Source organism: Pseudopodoces humilis, chromosome 10 (assembly GCF_049639895.1).
Source record: "Pseudopodoces humilis isolate 2021_Gansu_Grassland_sample_001 chromosome 10, ASM4963989v1, whole genome shotgun sequence".
Lineage (NCBI taxonomy): Eukaryota > Metazoa > Chordata > Aves > Passeriformes > Paridae > Pseudopodoces > Pseudopodoces humilis.
The window spans coordinates 13,241,059-13,262,465 of NC_142209.1; the positions used below are offsets into that span (position 1 = coordinate 13,241,059).

At 38.1% G+C, this 21,407-nt stretch overlaps 1 protein-coding gene across 1 annotated transcript in view; it reads right to left on the minus strand.

Moving 5' to 3' along the window:
* Positions 1–2,161: 2,161 nt before the first annotated feature.
* PLPPR4 (phospholipid phosphatase related 4) overlaps positions 2,162–21,407 on the minus strand; it is a 31,609-nt gene continuing 12,363 nt past the window's right edge. The window contains exons 2-7 of the mRNA XM_005520953.3: positions 19,854–20,039; positions 15,430–15,559; positions 13,549–13,744; positions 10,219–10,276; positions 8,759–8,932; positions 2,162–6,777 (exon numbers count right to left, since the gene is read on the minus strand). Coding sequence (XP_005521010.1) covers positions 5,440–6,777; positions 8,759–8,932; positions 10,219–10,276; positions 13,549–13,744; positions 15,430–15,559; positions 19,854–20,039 — 2,082 coding nt within the window. The 3' untranslated portion in view covers positions 2,162–5,439. The remainder of the gene's footprint in view (positions 6,778–8,758; positions 8,933–10,218; positions 10,277–13,548; positions 13,745–15,429; positions 15,560–19,853; positions 20,040–21,407) is intronic.

The window sequence follows — 21,407 nt, forward strand, 5'->3', positions numbered from 1 at the left end:
CAGCTGGCTTTCCCTTACTTTCATTTTGAATGTGGAGCATGGAGACTTTCAAATTTTATCCCATGTTTGATACATTCTGGGCTTTAAGGTTTGTGAAAAGATTTTATTCATGACTTTATGCACAAGGATTCTAATGCCCTTAAAATGTTCCTGCCAAATTAGGTGTGCATGGATCTGTCACACAAAAGGTCTTCAAAAATCTGTACCAAACTGATTCCGGTACAGTCTCGTCTTATGTGACTTCTTATACCAAGGCCTCTGAAGCTCTTATAAAATCCAGTACACAGTAGATTTAAGTTTCAGTTTAATCAATCATACCTTGTGTGATCACATTAGTCATCAATCTGGATCACAGTGAACTCTCTTAAATTAGTGACACTTTTGCTGTAGCCAGAATGGTCTAAGAGAATGTGACAAGGTTTGTCAGTAGAGGTGCTTTCTCATCTTAGATGAAGTTCTGTAATATAATGTCTACATCAAAGATACCCTTCAGAGGGGGACTTTTTTTTTATCCTAAATTCAGATGTTTATAATGTGCCCTTTAAAATGTTCGAACTAATTGTTTTGGCCCCTTTGTGATCCATGGAAAGGGCCATCCCCAAGGGAGAGCTCATCAGATTTGCATTACATGTCAGCTTTCAGCAGTCCTACCCTAGTCTGTTTTTCTCTCTTGCGTCCTTCACAGGGTCTCTCTCAGCCATACCAGCCATCACTGTCTGTAGCTTTCCCAGGCTACCAACATGTGTCCCAGATGATGGGACACCATAACCTTGGGCCACAACCCTTATGCTTCACACAGCCTCACTCCAGGCATATCATGGATTGCCACAGTCCATCTGCTGCTGGCCAAAGGAGAGGCCTCTCCTGAAACTGCCTGCTCACACCGTGAGGGAGGACATCCTCAAGAAGAAAGTGCCTTCTGTCACCACAGAGAGAACAGTATCACAACTGTACAGACACTTCCCTTTCTTTGAGAGACAACATACTGGTTTTTGATTCTCTTTTGCCTGAGGGCTCCCATCTTAACTTCTCATGAAGGTCATGGGACAGGGATTGCCAAGTGACCCAGATTTGCACCACAGCTTGAGGCGATGTCAGTGCAGCCTGCGTGCCTTGGCATGGAGCACGGCACACGTGTGATGTTGTACCACACAGCACTGTGCTGCCCGACTGGAGTCTGCAGTGACAGCAGCTGCCCAGTGCCCCCAGCCACAGCATGTTATCTGCTCCAAGGACACACAAGTACAAAGGGGCAGCCTGCACAAAGGCCCAGGCACACTTGGGAAAGCTTCTCAGAGTCAGCTTGCTGCACTGCCATGTATTGCAGGGACTCTGCTACTCCCCGTGGTCCATCCTAGGCCATTTGCAATTCTCAGTTACTGCTGTGTCTTCCACCCCAGGCACTTTGGTCCTGCTGTTGCTTTCAGGGTGTTTCAAGACAGGCTTGGAGACAGTTTTTGCTGTTTGCTTACCACACTACCTTGTGTGCCTTCTAGGTAAGACTGCTTTTTAAAGTGTGCTGTTACACATAAGGTTTTTCACTGTTGCCAGCAAAGGGTGTACAGCACCAGTTGACTCCTGCATCCTAACTTCTTCCCCTGGGGAGAGCCTGCTCTCTGTTTGCCTCTGACATTTGTCCTGTTCTCATTCACAAATCCAAGGCTGACCTCACCATGTCTGGCAGCTCTACCCAACACTAGCAAGGTGGTTTAGGGGCATTAGGGGCTTAGCAATGCAGCTGGTGCTGTGGAATGATTGAGCAGGCACGTCTCCAGATGACTTAAAGTTCCCAATTCACTTGGGGTTTTTTGTAAAATGTTTTGTGGTTAAAGTTTGTTTGGACACTGTTCTTTATAAATTCTTACCACTGTGCAAGGTCTCGAGGTTTCTCACTGATGACCACTTTTACACATCATAAGATAGCTAATATTGAATAATAATCTGGGGGGGGGGATGAGACTTTGCTTCACCACAGATACAAACAAACACGAATGAGGAATTTTATCTTTATTTCATGATGTTAGCACAATAAACTCACACAGTAGCATTGATCTGTACTTATTTAACAAAATACATTTATAGCAATTTACAAATTATTTTCCATTTGAAAACATGGCATAACATTTTATTAAACACAATACTTTATATATAGAATTCTCATTTAAAAACATATTTTATTTTTAAGTATTTTCTTTTCTCAGTAAAGCACAGCCTAACAAAGAAATTCGTGCCTGTTAGCAAGTAAGAAAATCAGAACACTAAGAAGATGTCACCTGTCAATTTATTTGATTAATTTTAAATTAAGGTACCAGTGGAATGTAAACAAAGAGTAATTTTACAAAAGGCTCCTTATCAAATATACATGCAGAGGTCTGAGTTCCAATGTATATATTATTACATTTCTGCTTTCTAACGTAATATAATTTGATAAGCCATTATTAAAAACAGTAGCCTTTGGCACTTTGAGTAAAAAAGAATATATCAATATTTATGTATAGAACATAATTTCAATGATTACACAAGAGCTTTAAAATCTTTTCTTAAGAAATAGGAAACTTTAGGAAAAATATCACGCTGCACTTGAAATAGTGCAGCAAGTTTTAGAGTAATAAAAGCAACATATATGCCAATATATATCTGACTAAAACCAAGGAATAAAGAACAAACACTCCCACCAGGAATCCTGCTGTTTCCAAAACAGCTAAATTGCCAGAGGGAACATTTTCTAATCTTTGCTTTATTGCCATTATTCTCCATTTCAATTTTCCTTTATTTCCAGGTTCATCTACTTATGTTCTTTTCCCCTGCACTTACAAACTAACAAATGATTGCATCTTATTTCCCTGCACTGATAGGCCAACAGTGTTTGTGTCTTACCCATTCCTTTAAAGCTAATCCTACCTGCTTTATCCTTTACCTAGACTAAACTAAATCCAAAGGGTTTTGTTCATGACAGTCCAAGTGTTTGTAATTCCTAGGAATCTTGTACAAAATTTCATATTAAATACCAAGGACTAAAGAGACATCCTTTTTAAAAGAAAAAACAAATCCTGACTCGTAAATACTAGCATCTGAGAACTTATTTCTAAAAATACTTTTTTTTTCTTTTTCTCCTGGTATCTATAATTATTTTTCCCAGCTGATGTGCCTTAAAGTGTGTCTTCAACATACAATGCCTTTAACATACACAATATGCTGCAACCCTACTGGGTAGCTTCTTACATGCAACCTGCAGAATACTTTCTCCCAATCATCCTAAGTATGATGGGGAAATTTTGTCAATCAATAGCAGAAAGAGTGTGGTCATTTCCTTAAGGACTGACACTCTTCCACAGCACTGGGTGATGGGCAGGTGAGGGAAGCATTGCTTGGCACAGTTGGCTTGACAGGAAGCATTCAGCTAAGCCTGGAGCACCTGTAAAACTGGGAAGTACATATAAAGCTTTCCATTGACTCGCAAACACCATCCTCATACTTGTGAAATTACTTAGGTTTGGGGCTGGGTTTGGGATTTTGTTTTGGTTTGGAGGTCTTTTTTTGGGTTTTTGTTTTGATGTTTGGTTGGTTTGGTTGTTTTTTGTTTGGTTTTTTTTTTGGTCTCTGTTTGTGTTGTGCTGTTTATCTCCTTGAACAGGATGATTCTTCCTTCTACCTCCGAGTTGGCTGGGGTAGGGTGGGCTTTTCCTTAGAGTTCTGTGGGGTAGGGTTTGTAGACAGGTTTTAAGTATAGAGAATGTATCTGGTTCTCTGATACCCTAAATGAGAAGAGGATTTAGACCAAAACCTCTCTCAAGAAGCCAGAGAACAGACCTGATCTGCTACTTCTTATTCAGTGAGAGGACTGCTAAGGCATTCCCTTCCCCTCCTAGCAGGGGAGCTGGCAGGGGAGCTGAGAGTAGTTCTCTTTCAGATAGAAATAGGAGAGAATGAAGAGCTGCAGTGTGTGAGCACTGCCCCTGGCTTCCTTCAGGGTTTAAGTCAGACCCAAATGAAATGAAACATTTCTTCTAGCAGGCCCATTCTAGGACATGCCATGTTTATTCCTTTCAGAGCTTATCCTTTCAATATTTTTTTGGCAATGGAGATTTTTAGCAAGCAAGTTTTTTCATTATATCCAAAGCTCAGTTTGTTAAAATAATTCATGTTCTCTCAGTTGCAGAGACCTTCTATATTCTTAAGTGTCAGTGGTGGGAAAAATATCATGCTTAAGAAGGCTCTGGAGGGTGTCTCAAGGGAGGTGAACTGTAGTAGTGGCACAATGCAACACTTGTTCAGTGATTCTGCAATACCAAGGCATTCCATTCTTTAAAGCGAAGCACAAATCCCCTACGTGATGGTGATTGGGGTGAAACTTGTGATTGTTCTTGTGGCATACTAAGCAAGTGAGGTGAATGACTGCTTCTAAGTGTGAGCTATGATATTAATTCCTGTCTCCTTGGAAGCTGGTCAGGAAAGTTGCCATCTATTTTTATTTATTCATGGCTCACATTTCACATTTGCACATCTTGCAATTATTGGTGTCCTGCCTATTATTTGTTGAAAAACTAATAGAAAAATGGAAGGGTTGCTGAAGGACAGAATAAGAAGTTTAAAAATGTAAAATCTGAATGACTTGTAGTACTTGATAAGACCCCTTAAAAAACGTAATTTAAAACATTCTACAAGTTAGCCCACTAAGAAGCAGCCTCTTCATTAGTAGCACCTGTTCTTAAACAAAAGTTGAGCAGTAGCAGCAAAACTATTCAAAATAGATAGTCATTCCATTCTAATGGAATGTCACCCACACATTTTTTGTTGCAGTAGACATCTTAAAGAACTACACAAAACCTTTGCAATCTTTGAATGTGACAGATCCACTATAACAAAGCTGTAAATATTTCCTACGCTAAATGAATGCAGCCAGCATCATCATAGTATTAGCAATATTACTTGTAAAGTAACTGCACATCAATATGTCATGTTTGCAGAATCTAATAATTATGCAATTTTTTAAAACATGTAAAGTTATCATCAGCACCATCCTGTATTAAAGATTTGGTGCAAATTCTGCCAAGATGAATATATACCACTGATACAACCTTTGCTGTGAAAAAGTCAGTAAATTTTGGACACAAATATAAAATAAAAGGTTGGCACATTCAGGAAATACAGTGTCTGTGTTCAAGACCATTCTTTTAATTGACATCATCACCCTCAGATATATGTTTTGAATCTGAAGAAACAAGTTGCATGAAAACGCTTCACATTAGTTCTGGCATTGTGCTTTTCCCCCCACCACATGCTGTTCACAGGCTCATGCACATTGCACATCAGCAATGCAGGGCTGCTGGTCAATAATTTGGCACATAAAGGTAAATATCAGCTCAAAACAAAGGGAGCAGAACCTGTGTCAAGATGTGTTTACTTTGTGGTGGTATGGACCAGTTGATATGTCTCCTCTCAATCCTTGTATGCTCGTGTGGGGGATGTGCCTTTATAGAAGATGTTTCTGGTGTTCTCTGGACTGCTCCCTCTCTCAGGGATTAAAATGATGTTACCTTTTCTTCGAAGTGTTGAGTCCCGGCTAGAAGAAATGGACAGAGTCTCTGAGCCAATCTCACTTCCTTCCACTGGTGTGACTCTTATCGTAGTGATTCCGTGATGGTGATGCTCTGTGTTGTCTATGTTGCTTCTTTTCCTGTCACCTGACCCATAACTGTCTTTTAAGGAGTCACAGCTCTCAGAGTCTCTGTTAAGATCATTTAGCTCGTACGTTTGACGAAGAGTGACTTTTTCAGGACCTTTCCATTTCCATGACCCACTTCCTTCACCTTCTGATGGCATCTGAATTACAGGTCTGTTATTTTCTGGATGGGCCTCAACTCTAACAATGCTGCTTGGCTCATGGTCTGTCAAGGTTTTATATCTGATGGCTCCTGTACAGGTCACTGTGCTTCCCTCTGAACTCTTTGGACTGCCCTGAAGAACCCCTTGCTGCTTAGACATGGCTATTACTTGCATGATTCTTGGCTGGCTATTACTCCTGCATGCAACACTCTTCTCAGCAGCTTTCAGCCATTTAGCTCTAGCTGAACTAGTTTTAGGTGATGTGTTCACGTTCTCCTGAGTCTCTTCAGGAATGTGTACTAGCTGAGATGAGCCAGGACGGGACTGAATAGAGACCCTTGGCCCACCAGTAAGACCTGAGTTGTTACAACCTGGTACACTGCCAGGTTGGATTTTCAGGTATTGGGTAGTTGGGCCATGATGATCACCATTTACACCCACTCTGGAGGGCTCTGAGCTTGACCTCATTTCGATAGCCCTTGGTGGTGACTGGCCAGATTCAGTCTCTATTACCTGCAGTGACAACTTTCGACTTTCATTCTTGTTCTTCCACTGGGACAGCAGCTGTTTGGAACGGGCAGAATCCATTGATGCGTGTATTGTTGCATTTCGTCTTGCTGGATCTTCCAAGGATGGTGTGTTGACTCTTGGCAAAGTGTTGCTGAAAGTGACCATGTTCTCCTTTCCCATTGGGCTTCGTGGTGTTATTATTTCTACATCAGCATTTGCTCTCTTGAGATTGGTCAGAGAGCCTGAATCTCTGTGGTTTCTATTCAGGATACCTTCTGTACGGTGAGAGACAATGCCATCGCTGCTGCCGCCGTTTTTACCTGGCAGGATTCTGCTGGCATCTTGACTGAGGTCTGTCAATGACCTTAGAGGTTCTCTGTGAAAATTTTGGTGGAACGCATTCTCGTCACTTGGTAAGAAGTTCCCCACAGCATACAGGCCCTGATATTTGGACAGAAGCATCAACACTCAGTTAAGAAAGTTGTAAAGGACACATTTTAAGGTACTTTCATTGCATTATTTTGCTTTTAAATAGAATTCAGTGACATAATTACTTCAGCTAAACTGATGGATGTGCTTAATTTCCCTTCCTCACTAGTATAGCCTCAGTCCCAGTTCTGTCCTCAGTCTGGTACCTCTACGTATGTAGGAAGTAGTCTCACTAGGATAACTAAAGCATACTATTCATGGCAATAAACAGTCATGAGCTTTCTTCTTTTTACCAAGGAACAGATACAGCTACAGAAATAATGTCTTAGATAAATGGCAAAATAGATGTTTGTAGTCTCTTAGGCAAAACTATTTTACAACTATACTACTGTCTACTCTGATTTACCAAACCTTGTTACAGCTAGAGTTGTTCTCAGCTGTTAGCAGATTATGCCCTTTCTGCTGCACAATAACCATTTAATACAATATCTACATCATAGAAAAATTTATCAACTTTAAATCAATTGCTTTCCAAACTGTGCAGAGCTTTAATAAGATTTAGTTATAAAACATTTTCCTAATTAGTAGACTTGCTGTAAAATGCTGTCATTTAAAAGAGACTCCACTGAGGGCATTCTGTGAGAGGGTCAAATATCTGACTTGATCACTTGAGTTACTTGTTCTTTACACTCCTTTCAGAATTATTTGTAGTTTCACACCCCTCCCCATCCTCCTGCTGGTGTGTAGTTTTGAGGGCAGATTTACTGAGGACTGGCTATCCAGGACACCGTACTCTCTGCTGCATGATGTCACACAACAGTGTATGAAGACGTAACAAAGCACACTTTTTTGGGTATTTCAGACATGGGAACAACACCTCCATTTAGGTAAATCTACAACAGGGAATAATTTGAAATAATATTCTCAACAGAGTGCCTTTCTGCTCGCAGTGCAATCATAGAAGCTAACTTCAGTAGCTCATGGGGTTTCTGTTATTACCCTGTCTGCTGTTTCTTCTGCCACTGTGAAAGCCATTTTTCCCTGGTCGCCTCTGCAGACCATCTGCAGATACCTTAGGTTATGTTATCACAGAAAAATGGGGTCAGGAAATTAACTAATTTTAGTATTATACTAAAATTCATCATAGACTTCTTGGGGGTAAAATCATGCCACTGGCTGTTAAGACTCTTCTGTTCACCTGCCCACACTCAAGCAGAAGCGTGATTGTCAGCAGAAGCTCTGATTGCTCCCAGGCACCTGTGCTGCTCTCTGAACAGCCAGGGCAGAGAATTCCTGCTGGAGACATACTGAGAGCAGTGAGCAAAAGCAAGTGCTTGATGAGCTTCCTCCTGACAGGTACAACCAGGCCTGACCTACATGCTTCCTTACAGGACCCTTCCAAGGTGCTCCATCTCTTCTGACAAAGTAGAAAGCAAAAGCATAGGAATAACCTGATTTGACCACCCTTTTTCCCCTTCATGGCTTCCCTAAGGACTTCAAAGAATCTCAAGTGTGTAATATTGCCTTAAATTTTTTGAAGGTTCAGCAATTCACTCAGCTGAGTTGCTCATACTACTTCAATAACTTTTTGAGATCATAAAGTGAACACTGTCATTATCAACTCAGGTCAGCAACAAATACCAATTAATCAAATATTTTTCTTGTGCTATGCTTCTAAGTGTGGATTAGAAGAGATGAGTATATTAAGTGTTTAATAAAGCACATAAAGTTAGAATTGTTTCTGTATACAATGCCAGATGATTATATTCCACTTTATGCACTGTTATGGAACTTCACATTGAAGTACTTGTTTGCTTTTTCCTCTTTGCTTTTAAAGTCATTATCTCTAATTCATCATCTTCAACACATATTGACTTTATTTAAACCTATGGCATGTGAGCATGATGAAAAGTTTTCATAAAAACAACCAGTACTCTTATTCCAGCCTTATAAGTTTAATTTGCTAAAACTTAACCATGACTATTGTATTTACCAAATAGAGAGCAATTCCTCCTCCTATGAGAAAGCCACAGTAAACATCAACTGGGTGATTCTTATACTGGGTGATACGAGTCAGACCGCATATAATTCCACAGATGATAAAGGCAAAGACCAAGAGTGGTTTAAGAAGTTTTGAGGAGTCTGTTAATGTAGAATTGAAGTACATCTTGAAAAAGAAAGAAATAAAGAAGCAATTGAAGAAACTTAAATATACCTAAGAGGATTTTAATTTCTCACATTCAGTGTTTCTTTTATATATAGACCACTAGTACACAGTAATATTACAAGTAATCTATTTAATTTTACTTTACAGCCCTATTAAAATTTGCTCACTTACTGCAGAAAGATCTGAAATCACAAGGAATGGATTTCCAAAAACATAGGCAGTGTTGCTTATTGACATCAATTAGGATAAGTATTTTATGCCTCAATACTGTTCCAAATTAGCACCTAAATGTTCTATAAATGTGACTAAGGAGCCACCGCTTGTGAAATGCAGCAGCCAGATGTCATGCCAGATGAAGGCAATAACCTCTTCCAACAAAAGCTACCACCAGATGCTTTAGAGAGCCATTTCTCAACTGAGGGCCATAATATCAGGGAGGTCACAAAAATTAAGTGGAGGTGGTTCATTAGTGTTATTCCAAATTCTGGCCTTTTTCTAGGCAGAATAAATACTGGCAAGCTCTCAGTACATGCACAATACAATTATCTAATGCCATTAACTGGTCGTTACTGTTGTTCTCCTCTGATTTTTACAGCACGAGTGATGGAATTACTTTTTAAACTTCAAGTAAGTTGTCTATAGTACAAACATTGCAGGCCATACTGAAGAAATATTACTGCTTGGAAGTGCAAAATCAGCTGTTATTGCTGCAGCATGTCCCACAGTTCTCTGCTAGTGACTGATGGGTTTTATTCACTTGCTTTGCAGTAACACCTTGAAGGCCTCTTGGAGTGATTGTGCCATTTCATCCATGCTGCAAATCTCTGGAGGTGAAACCAAACTACATCACATCAATGCATGGCCCTTAATGCCTCAAATTTGAAAGCAGCAAATCAAGTGAAGACAGCAACAAAGAAAAGGCAGCATACATAACAGTTAATTTGACTGGTAAGTTAAAATATCACTCTGTAAGACAGATAAACATTTTATATGAGGATAATGTGTGGCATCAAATATACTTTAACATAATACTTTTTTTTGCTTCTTAACAAAGGATATGAAGCAGTTGAATATTTTCCTTATTCTTTAACAGCTGAAATAAAACCAGCTTTATTAGTAATTTTATTTTGCTTTCAAATTGGTAGGATAAAAACATCCATCCATCCATCCATCCATCCATCCATCCATCCATGATATCCAGGCAACACATAATGTTACAATATACAGCAAATTATTTTTTGACTTTTGTCTTGTATAAATGAAACTGAACAGAGTTGGTTACTCACCGAAATGTACACTGCTGCAAAGGCTGCCAGGGTGGCATGCTGAGAGGGGAATGACTTTCTGCCAAGGAAGGACACTCAAATTATACTTCTCAGTTTAAATGCACAGTGTTAGTGCTCATTGAAAAAAACACTGGGTGGTACAGCCGTCTTATACTTCCTAAGCAACATGTGATCTATCAGTAACATTTGTCATCAGGTGACATTTTTCTCAGAGAGAGGCAAACTACATCTTTATTTGCTATGTCTATAGGTTTATTTTTTTTTAAAAAAATTCAGCACTTTACATCCTGACAGAAGCTAATGGAGCACAAGAAGATGGGGAAGGTATTTTAAGAATTACTGGGCCCCTTCTTGATGGCCAGAGAAAGACAATAAATGAAAACATGTCCAAACTCTGAGACAGTAGGCAATATCAGGTCTGCTCTTGAAATTGCTGAGGGCCTTCTACTCCCTCTGAAAACCTGGAGACTTGAATGATGTGGACTGGGTCTTAAGTTACAAACTTTGAATATGAAATTTAAAAGTGACAGCTCAGTTTCTACTTCTCTGACAAGAAAAGGAGGTTTTGTGCAAGGAGGTGCTACATAGAACCATCACATGAGGCTCTTTAACATTTTAGTATTATTATTCTAGACCCATTTCAATTCTCTAAAAAGAACTAAAGAAAAGTGATGTGGATGCAAAAGAGGTTTTTACATAGTAGAGAGAAAAAAAGCTGGGTTTGAATTCAGTAATACCTGTTCCACAGTGGACATCTAGATCACAGAAATCCTAAAAAAGTCTGTGACCTCTGAGCTCTAGGAATGAGTCAGATACAGTGAGGATTTCTCTCTTTACAATGGTATAGATATGTAATGTAACATACTGCATGTCTTAGTGAAGAAGAGTATGTCTACCTTGCAGTCACAACAGCAAGTTTCACCTGAGAAAGCTCAGCTTGGGATAAATACTTAAACTATAATTCGGCTTCATAGATGGGTCTTGTCACTCTGAGCTCCACATACAGCAAATTTCCTAGCAACACCTGAGTGAGCTAGTTTAAAATAGCAGAGACTGAAACACGGTCCTTTAACTTTAGACAGACATATGTTCTGCAAAGCAGAAGAGTCTAAATTTCTTTCCTACACATTTTGCCTTGTCTGTTCTACATAATTAACTGGCAGTTAAAAATGTGCATGTAGTTCAGTGTGAATGCCATGCTGCTGACCTGAATTTGAGCCTATGGTGCCAGCAGGTTCATGACTCTGGCCAAGATGAAATCTACATGGTTCCTTTTGCATTTCTAAAGACAGCTCTAAATCCTTCTTTATCTTATTTTATTTTTGACCTCCCTGAACAAGTCTCACAAATAGTATTCCTGTGGAACAAGCTCAGGGTTGAGGACAAGGAATAAAGACATGAAAAAAAAGGTAAATATTTATAATAGCTAATCAACTCCATTACCTTGTGCAGGTTTTAATGAAGCACAAATCTGCTTAGAGTCTCTGTGGATCTGATGTGTATACTTGAGTCTATGAACTTTTCTACCACTTAACCTTAATTTGATGGCATTTTTGTAGTATATAAGGTGTGCCACAATGGCACAGTCAATTTTCTCTTTATTCTCTTTTCTATTCACATGATTTTCAGGGCAAACACAGACTAAATGCACTCTCTGTACGCTCTAATGGTGTCACTGTTTTTGTTCCTCTGTTATCTTTTAATCTAAAATGAAAATAACTCCAGCTAAAAATATGTAGCCTTTTTGTATGGCTCTTTATTGAAAAGGTGAACAAAGGTCTCAAAGAAAAAATGTCCTGAACTCCGATGACAGTGTATCACTCTAAATGCTCATGCATGAGGATGTGTAGAGAGGGAACAACAATGAGAGAGTCCCACTGAGAGAGAGAGTCATACGGAGTTAGAACATCAGAGATGACAGAGGACAGAGACCTCACTGGAGAGCTGAACAAAAGTGGCTGAAAAGGCTCTTTCAAGAAAGTAGAGGAAAAGATGGACAATAGGAACCACTGGATATTTGGGGATGTTGCAGAAAAATTATTTCATGTAATCAGTTGGATAATTATGTGCTCCTCTCTATACTTTTCATACAGGAGTCCAAAGGCAAATTTCTGGACCCAAAGTTTCTGGGAAGTACCCAGAATGCCATTAACAAACACAGAAAAAGTTCCTTCCAAACTGAAATTTTTGAAGTCAAATTAAGCTCCTGTACTGTAGAAGTTATACCATAGTTTCTGTATAGGTGACTGAAGAAAGTAACAAATGCTACTGAATAACCAGTAGCAAGTCCTGCTTTGCTGTGTTAAAGTTGAGACTGGCATAAGGAAATAACAACATAATAAAGGAAAAATGCAATAAAATTGAATTAAAGAGAAATTGTGGGTGGTGCCAGAATATTATAGATTGCCAAATGCATCCTCTATGATGAGAATAACTTTGAGATATCAATATATGGCTGCTTTTTCTGGAGAAACAGAAACACCCCAAACCTGATTGCTTAGTCTTAATATGTTACAACTAATTTCACTGGTCTTTTAGAAGTGATGGTATTTAAAATTAGGAGTGATTGGTGGTTTTGGAATGATTACAGGCAGTCAATTCAAAGCAGTAGACATCATATTTGAGATAATGAAATGAATGAGATGTAATTGTGAAAGTGCTTCTGCCTGCTTCTATGTAATCGTGTCCTGATTTCCTGGGACACCATGCAGCTGCAAGACACTGCTTGCAAGCATCAGGCTTCACTGAAAATATCCCAGTAACAGCAAATGGTTATGGGGAAAGAGATAAAAAACCTGTCAGAAGTACTATGCAAGAAAAGACAGGTTTGGGAACACACAGCTTTATACTGTTGTGGTATTTCCTCTAAAAATAGATTCTTTTCAATGTTGCTAATATAAAAAAATTAATCACAGAAACAGAAAACAAACTTGACCAGCAACTCCCAAACACCTGAACTGTAATGTATGTTATACAGAGGTCTCAGACCAAGCACTTAGGAGACTTCCTCCCCTGTCTGTTACAGGGAACTTGCCCACGTATCACTTCAAAAAGCAGTAGAAGCTATACATAGTGACAACTGTATAGGAAATTGCCTCCTTTGAAGGGGCAGAACAGCTGCCCTGACTGTGCTTTGGAACCTGACAAAGTTTTCCAAAGCTCACTGCTAGATTAATATCTTAATGGAGAAAACTGAACATCACTAAAAAGATATTTATGCGTTCACCTTTAACTCAGACTTTAACTATGAAAAAAAATCTTGAAATTGGAACAGAAAATAAAAAAGAAAATAAATGCTTAAAAATGTACACAATGAAGAACAGAACCAACCTTCCAGCGTTGATGATATTGAGATCAGCTCCTGAGCAAATATCTTCCACAACATATGAATTCTCTGAGCAAGATACATTTAAAGATGTATAGTTAGGCTTGCAAACAGTCAGGAAATATGGTGCCTGATATCCTGTTGATAGCTGTATAATATCAGTAACAAGAGCAGTTGCACAAAGACCAAACACATGAACACCTAGGAAAGAAATCAACAGAGCTTGTTAATTTTATTATATGCAATAATTAGGTTGATTAATCATACAAGCTACATTCAACAGAGCTCTGATGGCTTTTGTTATTGGACTTGAGAGAATTTAAATGCCAAATAAGAGAATTTAAATGCAGAACAAAAGCTTATTGCAAAGTTGAATTCTTTAATAAAGAAATTTTGATAGTTTATGCTTGTTTTCTTCCTGTTGATACTTAAAATTTTGTTTTAATAGCTTGATGTCCTCCAAAACTGGAGCTGATTCAGCATGGAAAGAAGTTTTCTGAATTGACTAAAGAGTAGCCAACTTTGAGGAGAGCATATGTGCTTATCCAGTCCTTGGAGTTTCCTACTGAAAGACAGACTTTTAGTAGTATGGACAACTGCCCATTAGATCATTGCTCTGAAGACCTGTTCTCTTTTTGCCACCACAGAATCACCACCTGGTGATAACTTTGGCTACCTTCACACCTCTGTTGTTTCTTGAGTATTGTGTCCTTGTCACTAATCCAAATATTTAAGTCTATTTCATAAGGGATCAATGCTTCAGACTGATTAATAATGCCAAATTCACAAGGCAATTGAAGTAATGCCATTGCTTTACTGAACGTTTTCAACTGCTCTTCTAAAGATTTACTTATAATTCCCTACTTTTATTCATAGAGATAAATTTATTTTTCATCTTAAAATTGAAAGAATGTTAAAGCCATTAAAATATGAAAATACTTCAAATTCAGAGTGGGAATTAGGGTTGAAATTCATGTGTTCTTGAGCTTGTTTTTTTTGGTGATGGAATATCAAACAGGAGAAGAAGTGAAGGTGGAGGTATGTTTACAGTCCTCTTGCTCATGCTGTAATCTACAAACCCTCTGCTTACTTCCTCCCTGCTGCTCTTATGAAGCTTTACTGGTCACAGATTGCATAAGCTCACTTGTCACTACCTCCCTGTTTGCCAGACTACCAAAACCCAGGGAATGGTTGTCCTACCAGGTTTTCAATCTGCTGCCTTGCTGGTTGTCTTTGCCTAGGCTGCCTTGTCTAATGAAAAATTTCTGAAAAGAAACCTTTTCTTTAGCCACTCCTTGGGAGGGGAAATTAACAGTAAGAAGGGGATCAAAGTCCAGCTGCCTTTCAAAGTAGAGTTTTCCATAAATGACAATTAAAACAAAGTAAAATGAAAGAATTCAACATGTTCCTCTATCATTTAAGTTGCCAGATTCTAGCCCTTTTTGAGAGGCAGATAAAGACATTCCAGAAAAAGAATGTCAAACCTACTGAGAGTTTCTGACAAGTTTTCACTGTCATGCTGAATACTGTGACAGGTGGGTTGACTCCTTATGATGCACTGAAGACAGGCATGGGAAGCTATACACTGAAATAATTAAAAAGCAGCCAGCTCGAGGTAGGCAGGGAAGGAAAAACAAATTACTCTTTTAGAAATACTGACAGTAGTACAGGAGAGGAAAGGGAAAATGGAGAGTATAGATGCAACATTACTGAGTATGAGCCTGCTTTGTAGCAGTCTGAGTTTCTTCTCACGTTTTCTAGCAGAAAATCTGTGCTACTGACAGTTCTGCACTGTTCTGAAAGGCTGTTTCAGAGAAGCAAACCTGCATGGTGAAAACTGAGTATATGTGGAAAGTTCTTTTTTGTGAGTAACAATTAAAACCCACCAACAAATCTGACAGCTCTTCTAAGAAAAGAATTGAAGTTGCATCCTCCTGCATTAATATTGGCCTCTGTTCCAATCCCATTTCTTCTTTTGGACAGGCAACAGTAGAGAATTCCTTCTCCTATCATTATCTGCAATGACAAAGGAGCCATTAAATTGAATGTAGCACTTACTCAGAAGATCCTGATTGAATTTAAAGGGCTGTAATATAACTGTAACACAACCAATGTCATTCACTGACATGCACTCAACTTTAAAAGATTTATATCAATATGTAAACATAAATGCAACTTAGCCTGAATGAGGGCAGCCAAGAAGATGGTTCTGAAATTAAATGCAAATGGCATACAGTATACAGTGCTCAGTGGTATCCAGGCCTTGATCTACAGCTGAAACTTGATGCTTCTACAATAATAAAACAGTAATTATAAAATATCACCTCTAGAATAATCCAGAGCCACTGCAATATCTTAGTGCTCCTGAAGTGGTTTTAGCATTTAGTCTTGGCCACAAGCCTAGCAATCCCGAGCAGCTTCCAATTATGTGACAGCCTGTTCTGTATTTGTTTAATTTGGCTTGGGTTTTAACCAGATCCACAGCAGCTGAAAAAGTTCTGTCCTTATGGTCCCTCACAACATACCAAGCAAAACAGATTATGACCAAAACCCTAGACAAGAGTTTATGAAAGGAAGAATATCATTAAAAAATTGCACCACTTGCTGGAAAATCCCGACTCGTTTATACATTTGTAGTCTCAGATTTTATTATTTTCCTTGTTCAATAATGCAACTATTTGGAATTCTGTACAGGGTTTGTACAGAGTTCAGAGTAAGGGCTGGATTGAAATATTGCAATTAATGAGGCAGTTCTCACCAGCAAAAGAGGATTCACTTTGTCTATCCACAGCAGCACGGAAAATGAGTCCATGCAATTCACAAAGATATAATGCAGTGAGATGCCAAAGCATCTGAATTATGCTGAATCTGCTGTAATTACCAGTGGTGGTTGTCTATACTAACACCTCCACCCTAGGAAAAGGGAGGTAAAGTGGAAAAGCTTAGTCTAACTCTTTATTAGCTAAAGTTTTAATAAACTGAAATTTCTTGACCAGGATGATTGAAGTGGTGAAGGTTCTCCTATGACATAGAAAAGCCAGTGGTAAGGATTATTTAAGGAATTCTAATTAGCTGAGAGCTATGGCCACTACTATCTGTCCACATTTGATCAGTTTATTGCTGAAGCTTCCCAGAAAAACCCAGTATTCCAAAATTAAAACTCTGAAAAACTCCAATAGTTTTTAGCCAAGTTCTAGGGAATTTCTGGTACAGGGAAAACACCATATAGATGAATTAGCTTGTGTGATAGAGCAAAAAACAACAAGGCCTATGTCAAGGAAAATTCAGAGGCTGGTGTTTCCACATAAAAAAAACCTCTCAGAGTAGAGAGGGCAGTAGGAGTGAAACTTCCAGCAGTGAATTTCTCTCTTTGAGAATGATTTCCCATATCAATGTGATCTAATGTCCTAACGATCTCTGTTGGAAAGGACATTGCTACCTCTAAGCAGGTTTTTATTCAGTGGCTGATAAGAGTTTGAACCTTCAGTGATATGATTAAATTACAGGTCCTAACATTTCTGAATGAGCAACTTGAGAGAAGATCTATCAGAGGATCAGATTCAGAGTTCTTTGAAGCAAACTGAAATCATGCTGTAATTCAGGTATATCCATGTTCCAGACCTAAAATATCCATCTTGATAATTTCTTCAGGTCCAGGTGTTCCACACTGAAGTCCCCTGCAGTTTTTGAATAAATACATAAAATTTCATCTAAAACACAAGCAATGAGACATATGTCAATAATACAGGTAGGTATTTTCTATAACCCTTCAGGGCTACAGAACAGACCTGTTTAATTGCATTTGCTACTTAGTAATAACGAGAAAAAAAACCCAAAGAGAAAAACCAAAATGCAGAGCCTCAAAGCCAAACAGATCCTTGTGTAATGATGGCTTAGGAAAATAAGTCATAAAATGTTAGATTTTTTTTAATAAAATATTAGTCTAAAGTGAGTAGATTGATATATGTTCTTAAGTCTTGAGAAAATTATTATACCAACAAAAATAACAGAAAAAAATTCTATTCTAGTATTTATATAAGGTTTAAAAGAGGGATTAATACTAGAATTTACTTGTCTTCTTCCCCATGCACACTTTTTCTTTTTTTTTCTTCTTATATATACTCTTTGGTAATATTTGAAATGTGGCTTAATCACAGTTGTATTTTATTGAGTCTTGATGACCTTCTGCCTCATACTGTAGTAAGTCCCTGAAGTGTGGGCAGAGGCCAGGATATTCAACATTTCTGGAGATCCTCAATTCCTCACATAGCTCATGCTTTCTTTCCTATCTTTCATAGGTTTCATAAAGTGTGCAATCTATTGAAATGTTCATGAAAACCAACTTACAAAATGCTAAACTCCACAATATGACAATGGCACAATTACAATCTTTATACACTGAGCTTCACCGGCCTATTTTTCCAATGAAAAAGGGAAGGATTGAACAAAAATGTCCCCTAGTTCCTTACTTCCAAAATGGTATTGAATAATGAGTCAATGCCTTTGGGGCTTTCACTGAAGGAGTTTGAGTATTTTGCACTGTCACTGCCCAGCCTCTAACTAACACAGGCATCACATTCATGCTCATACAAATACAAATGAACTACAACTTTTTAAGGCTTGCAGCTTTTGGCCAGTTGCGCTTTGAAGCTTTGGGATTTACTTTCTTTATCAAACTTTCTTTTTTATAAGCATGCTCAAGTATGGATTTGAGTTCCACACATGGCATGCTTCTGATTAATTTTCTGTACTACTAGTAGAAAGATTCAAGCAGAATAACATTCTCTATTGCAAAATTTCCTGAAATGCTGAAAGAATTGAGTTATAATCAAAGCCCTTAACAAACGCTATATAATGACAGAAGCATCTTTTATCCCAATTTAAGGAGTTTGATATTATCTAGGCTTAATATAAACTCTCTGAAGTAAAAGCCAGGTTTTACCACCTACTGTGGCCCAAGTGAGCCTAGATAGATTCCTTCGATAGCTGTTTCAGAAAAGTCAAATTTTTTGTCAGCAGAAACACTTAGGAAACCCAGCCAAACCCCAGTACTAACATTTTGTTTTTATCATGGTATTTGGTATTTGCAGCAATCATTTGCACCAGGATCACTGATAGTCTTAGCTCCCAGTTTCTAAATGTATAATTTTTAGCCTGGTGGTTGTGCAAAATCCTTCAGAAATGGTTTCTAAAGCAACGAAAACCAAATGCAGTAAGAACTGTTAAAAAAAAAAAAAGTTTTTTAAATGGTTAAAAAAAAAGGACAAATGAAAAAATATTCTGGAAAGCAAAGAGAGAACAGCACTTGATAATTTTTATACAGGCATCATATTTTATAGATTTTATAATGGTAAATTGGATAGTATTATGAAATGAATTAACTGGTTGAAGTTAAGGGAATTAAGAGGAGCTGGAAGCAGGGTTATATTTGCAGCTGGCTTTCGAGAAGTGCCTAACAGATGTGTAGTCATTGCTGTCAGGGGGAGAAAAGACCATTTCAAAAGGTTGATCGTGTTTTTTAGGTGCATAGAATCACCCACTCAAGGTGAATTTCTCTGTCCACTTGCCAGATAAATGGAAAGTTTGTCTAGCAAATGGAGAAAGAGTGTTGTGAGCATAGCGCTCCTATCTGAACTCCTTAAAATCAGAAAAAAATAATTCTCTCCTATGTATACATGTATGACAATTTCTTTTCTGTAAAATAGTGACCCAGCTGCTCATTCTGACAGGATATTTCTGTTCTGTTGAAATCATCTCCTCCCTTCGGGTGAATGATTAAACCAGCCCACTTTTGCCTGCTCTTAATGACTAACTTGCAATTTAGAGGTGTTTCAGTGCTATTTGGGAAAATGTAATTGAGTTCACTGACAAGATTGATACCCCGTCTCTCTGAATGAAGCTAGTTCTAACAAAAGTGGCAAGGCTGTGAAAGGCTTGCATTTCAAAAAAAATAAAATCTTTAATTTTTGATGTATCTGAGAGTATGGAGATGCCCTGTCTGTAAAAGTTCAAATATTTGTACAGCATAACAGAATGATTCAAGCTATTCTCATCCAACTGTAGATGCTGTTTCTTAACATTGAAGAAAGACACCATCAAGACAGTGAGAGTAGATGAAATGCTACAAGGAATGTTCTAAGGAGTATATCTCCTTTTGTTACAGAAGAATGAAATATGGATTTAAAATCCTAAGGAAACTAGCCTGGTTGACACTCTACAGCCTAACTGAAATCAAAGGAGTTACTTTTTTTATACTAACTGAAATTCTGTTCAAATTCTTTATTAAGTGACAGTAGCACTTCAAACTTACCGTAATTGATGGTCCAGCAAAAACCAGACTAAGCAACATCAAGAAGGGAACAGACTCTTGTGTAGGTTCAATGTATGGCATACTCAGACTCTTGTCATAGCAATTAAATCCAGAGTGAACTGGCTTGAAGACATCAGTAAGTTCAAGAAAATAGAGGCTAACAACAGAAGATGCCAATATGGGCAACTAGAAGAGAAGAAAGCAACAAATTACTGTTTGGAAATGGAATAGCAATGCTTTTGCAAAGACAACATAGTGTGTTAATAAATCTCTTTGATGTTTGCTGTTTATATCTAACTGCTCCTTGTCATGCCTATTTTACTATCTCTAAATAATTAATTCTCTAGAGATACGATACTGTTCACTTGATATCAATAATCCTGCTGCATACTAAGCTAGTCAAAACATCCAGCCCAATCTTTAGCACATATAATTTAGCCTTTTCATCTATGAATCATAATTAGAAAAACTTTGATTTAATTTTTTTTTTAAGGAAAGTATCAGAACTGCAGTCTCCCATGTGAGGCCTCAGCACTCTGCTGTTCTTCAATCACCCTTTTTGGTTCTTTAGCAACTCTCTGTCATGTATGACAGTCTTTACATCAAAGTAATTTTGCATTAAGTTTCAAAGTAATTGCAAATGAAAACCAGTATCCAGTTCTTCCCTGGAATCTATATATGTGATAATGCACATCCATTTTGCAATTCTATCAAAAAAGCAATTAACTTTGGCAAGACTCAGTCTGTTTAGAACTTTCATGACCATGGTTCACAATTCTTTTATCCTCTAGCTATTTAGTTATCTAACCATTTGCAATTACTTCCACTAATCTATTAAGAGCAGAGTTGGCCTTTCTGGGAGCCCAAATTCACCTCTGCTCACCACAAGCTCCTTAAAGCACAGGATCAAACACTAAATCTCTGTGGAAGGAAGTAATTTAAAAGAAGCTATAGCAAAAGGGCATTTAATGCAATTGGTTTATCAGTGAACAATAAGAGCAGCCCCACTCCCAAGATGGGCATTGGGGCATTCAGAGGTGACCAGCAGGATGTGATACTCTCTGCATCCTCCTTAGTAAACACTCAGAAACAAACAACTGTTTGATCTTTTCCAGAGTCCTCCAGGAACAAGGCAATATTAGAACAGCTTGCTGCTCCTCCACTGAGATGCAGAGTCCTTCCTGCTGTCTGTCCTGCAGTGAGGGTACCTGTGGGTAACAGCAACTGAGAGCAGGAGAAACAGCGACTGTCCTAAAAGAATTATGGGCATACTTAAATTATATCATTCTTGCAATGCTCAGTTCACATTTACAAAAACATCTGATTATTTAAAATCAATGTAATTCATCCCATTCTACAATGCAATATAAAATGGGATCCATATGTATTTTGGGAAAATGATGAATAAAATCTACTCTACATGGCAGATGAACAATGGTTTCTTGAGTTAACAGGCAATTTTCTGATTTTTAAGTATTGAGCTTATAAAACTCAGGTTTCAGGTTTTTGTGTATAAAATGGAACTCTGGATGATTAAAGAAGGAGGGTTCTAGC